Genomic DNA, 3,801 nt, shown 5'->3' on the forward strand with positions numbered 1-3,801 from the left:
AGGAAGCAAGAAGACTTGCAAAGACTAATATCCCTCTTGCGTTTCATTCTTAATTCTCTCTCTTTTCTTCCTCACACACGTCTTTCTACTTCTATACATTATCCATTCTTCTTGTTGGTTACTGTTCCATGATCACAACCTAGCCACTTCCCTCCCAGCTTCCTTTTTTTCTCTCTAGATTTTTAAGAAAAACTGTTGTAGCTGCTTAATTCACGACTGGAAAGTGATCAACTCTTGTTGCCATTTTAGTTTTCCTATTCTTGCTTACAACAGTCAGTGCAAATCTTCCCGCCTTTTTTAGGTGTCTATGCAACTGGGCAGGCTGGAAGTTACCAACACAACAATCTTTGCTTCTTCTGTGCCTGATTTCTGAGACTCTCAGGTTAACTTTTTTATTGATTCTTTCTTGCCTTGTGTTTTTTTGTTTTATGATTTAATTATGAATTTCTAGCTGCTTTCTAGGAAGTACGGACATTATATGAATTCGATGTCCAATTTTTGGGTTTCTTATGACTTGGCTTGCTTATTACAGTTTAAATCGTGTCATTTGTTAAAAACACATTTTACAAGAGCGGGATAAGTGTAAATTATTGCATGCGGGAAAAGTGTAAGTTTTTTCATTTGTTAAAAACACATTTTACAACTAGAAAAATGTAAATTATTGCATGCGGTTTCATATATATATATATATTATTATTTTTTTTTTGTTTATCGATTTTTTCTGAGGAAATATAAGATTTCTTATAGTGATGGGCGGAAGCTTTTGGCAGAACTTTGAAACAAAAGAAAGAAAAATAATTTCTCAAGTTTTACCTGATAGAATCATATAACTCGTAACGGAAATTTGCTTGTTTAAGAGTTTAATTTATTCAAACATGAATATTTCGTCTTTCTCGGCCCATAAAATAAGAAAAAGAAGAAGAATCTTTTTCTTTTAATGGATTTAATTTCTGTTTCAGAAGAAAACTTGTGAGAATGGTAAGAGCATTTTTGGAAAAGAACTTTTGAGGCTAGTGGCTACGTGTGTTTGGGATTGTAGTACCGACTCCTGTGATGTGACATTTACATAAGGGTATCATGATACAGATGAACTAGAATCACTATCAACGCACCTTTTTCTTTATCTGTCTACTTTAATTTATCACTGCAAATTCTTTTAGAAGTAATTCCATTCAAGAACTGGGAATCCATTCTTTTGAATGGAACTTTTGTCATGGGTCTTAGAAAAAAAATATGTATAGACCATCTTTTACTGTTTGTGTTATAGTAAGCTATCTACTGCACATGAGAACTCTTTTCACTGTGTTGATAATTGAAACACAAGAAGACTAGAAAGCTAATACAAAAATTTTGTACTAGGTTTTTTGTTCTTGCTATATAGTGTTACGAAAAATGGTGTGATCTTTCACTAGGAATTGAGTGTGAGCAGAAGAAGGAAAATGATGTATGGGACAATTTTTTAGAAAGAAGGCATTCTCTCAAATAGCATTAGTTGCTGGGTCTAGTAGCTTCAGGCTGCAAGGAGTTGCTCTCTGGACTTGAAGCTCTGAAGTTAGGTGTTTTGGAGGACACGTTAGAGCAGAAATTTAAGTACCCTTGGGTCTCTTTGATGGAATTATCAAGATCTGGTTCTTCGAAAAGGGCTAAAACACCTGGCAATGGGACCCAAGTCCCTTCTTGCTTGGTTGATGAGTGCACAGCAGACCTTAGTAAATGCAGGGACTATCATCGCCGCCATAAAGTATGTGAGCTCCATTCTAAGACCCCAAAAGTTACAATTCAGGGTCAAGAACAACGATTTTGCCAGCAATGCAGCAGGTATGAATAAGAATGCTCGTTAAATTAGGACAGAATGGAGGTTTCTGCGAGTATTTTTGCCCTTCTATTGTTTTGACTTTTCGTAATTTATAGCTGTTACTCAATTTAATTTTGATGCAGCATATTATTTCATTTGTTCTGGTTTCCACCATTTCTTAGTTGTATGGAGTGATTACCTAGTATTGTATCAGCTGTCTTTGATGTAACGTTCCTTTTTTTCAAAGAAGTTAGTTAAAATTTTTAGCTTTGCTGAGTTGTATGGAGTGATTACCTAGTATTGTATCAGCTGTCTTTGATGTAACGTTCCTTTTTTTCAAAGGAGTTAGTTAAAATTTTTAGCTTTGCTGAGTTTTGTCATGAATACCTTTTAGATTATATACATTCGCACAAAACATATTTCTAAATTTGGGCAGTACTTAACTAGCTTGTGTTGCCCAAAGCAGATTAGGCATGGATACTATTATGCTTGAAACTCTTAGAAGTAGATTTTTATAATCTATATGTAGTTTAGCATTTTATTGCACTAAATGGTGTGGAAAATTCAAAGAGTGATTCATCTTTGCAGTCAACCCATATGATAGGAAGATACTGCTCTATTAGTGGATCAAGAAACATGAAGGACCGTTTTAGTTCTTTTGGAGGTTGAATTGTGTGTAGGCTGATGAAACCTAGTCTAGACGAGGCAGGATATCTTTTATCACTATTTGTTCTTCTAAGCAGAGATAGCAGATGTTTTTTTTTGGATTTCCTCTGTACATGATAATCTTTTCATCCATTTGCATGCATTGGTTCAATTTTTTTCGTGTAATGAAGTTAGATTCTTTGTTTCTCGAGAACACACCTGATCAGGTTTCATTCATTGGGGGAGTTTGATGAGGGAAAGAGAAGCTGCAGGAAACGGCTTGACGGACATAACCGGCGCCGTAGGAAGCCTCAACCAGAAACTCTTTCCATAAATCCTGGGAGGTTTCTTTCCAATCACCAAGGTTCAAATTCTTCTTCTGAACTGCAAATTTACTCAATAATATATATTGAAAATAAGTTCCCCACTTGGCCGTTATTGATTGCAGAACCGAATTTTCCTCTGCCACTTAGCATTTTATTTCAATTATAAGGGAAAACTTTATATGCAGGTACTAGATTTATACCATTCGGTAGCCCTGAAGTATTTTCAACTAATTCAGTAATGCCTGCTTGGGCTGGAGTTGTCAAAGGCAGGGCTGAAGTGATGCTTCACAACCCACACTCTCAGTTAGACTTGAGCAATAGGAACTTGTTTCATGAATCGTCATCTCACAACTACAAAGTGGGGAAGCAGTTCCCCTTCTTGGAAGGAATCAATTCTACACTCCCAGGAGTTTCCGTCTGTCAACCACTTCTAAGTGCCAATTCCTCCTCTATGAGTAACGGTGTCAGCAGCCAGAAAATGTTCTCCAATAATTTAAACAGAGTAATCAATTCTGGCTGTGCTCTCTCTCTTCTGTCATCACCACCAGCTGAGACACGGGAGATTGGTTTGAGCCATATGATGCAGCCTGACTCAATCCCTCCTCCTCAGTCCTTGATCCCAAGCTTGAGTTACAGTAGTCAAGGAATGAATGGCGAGCCTCTAAGATCTGCATTGGTCTCGGACAGCAGTAGTAATGCCAACCATCATAACCAGGATATTTTTCAGATTGGTCCTGATGGATCATCTCCAAGTAGAACTCACCAGACTCTCTCCTTCTCCTGGGAGTAGTATGTGCCATCTACAGCTTTCTTTGTGACCCATTATCAACAAAATACTAATAATGATAATAAAATGTGGTCGCAACTCGCAAGCTGTTAGATTTCTAAGATATTACTTCATGTATTTGCTCTTATTTGAATACTTGTAGCCTCGTAAGTAGAGGGATATTGTATTCTTTTACATGTTAAACAGCTACTGCATATGCATATGTATTATTCTCTCCTGTTTATTTGAAGCCCCAAAATAGTAGGGTT

General features: G+C 36.6%; 1 protein-coding gene across 4 annotated transcripts; it reads left to right on the forward strand.

The window, feature by feature from the left end:
* LOC116131318 (teosinte glume architecture 1-like) lies at positions 1–3,801 on the forward strand. 4 transcript variants are annotated; one of them, XM_031416986.1, is made up of 4 exons: positions 1–382; positions 960–1,818; positions 2,668–2,804; positions 2,952–3,801. In XM_031416986.1, the coding sequence occupies exons 2-4, from the start codon at positions 1,610–1,612 to the stop codon at positions 3,554–3,556; spliced, it is 951 nt and encodes a 316-aa protein (XP_031272846.1). In that variant the 5' UTR covers positions 1–382; positions 960–1,609; the 3' UTR covers positions 3,557–3,801. The 4 variants fall into 4 exon arrangements, with proteins under 4 accessions (XP_031272846.1, XP_031272844.1, XP_031272847.1 ...); XM_031416984.1 differs by having other exon boundaries at positions 1,360–1,818; XM_031416987.1 differs by having other exon boundaries at positions 1,413–1,818.

The sequence above is a fragment of the Pistacia vera genome, unplaced genomic scaffold, assembly GCF_008641045.1.
Source record: "Pistacia vera cultivar Batoury unplaced genomic scaffold, PisVer_v2 Contig230, whole genome shotgun sequence".
Lineage (NCBI taxonomy): Eukaryota > Viridiplantae > Streptophyta > Magnoliopsida > Sapindales > Anacardiaceae > Pistacia > Pistacia vera.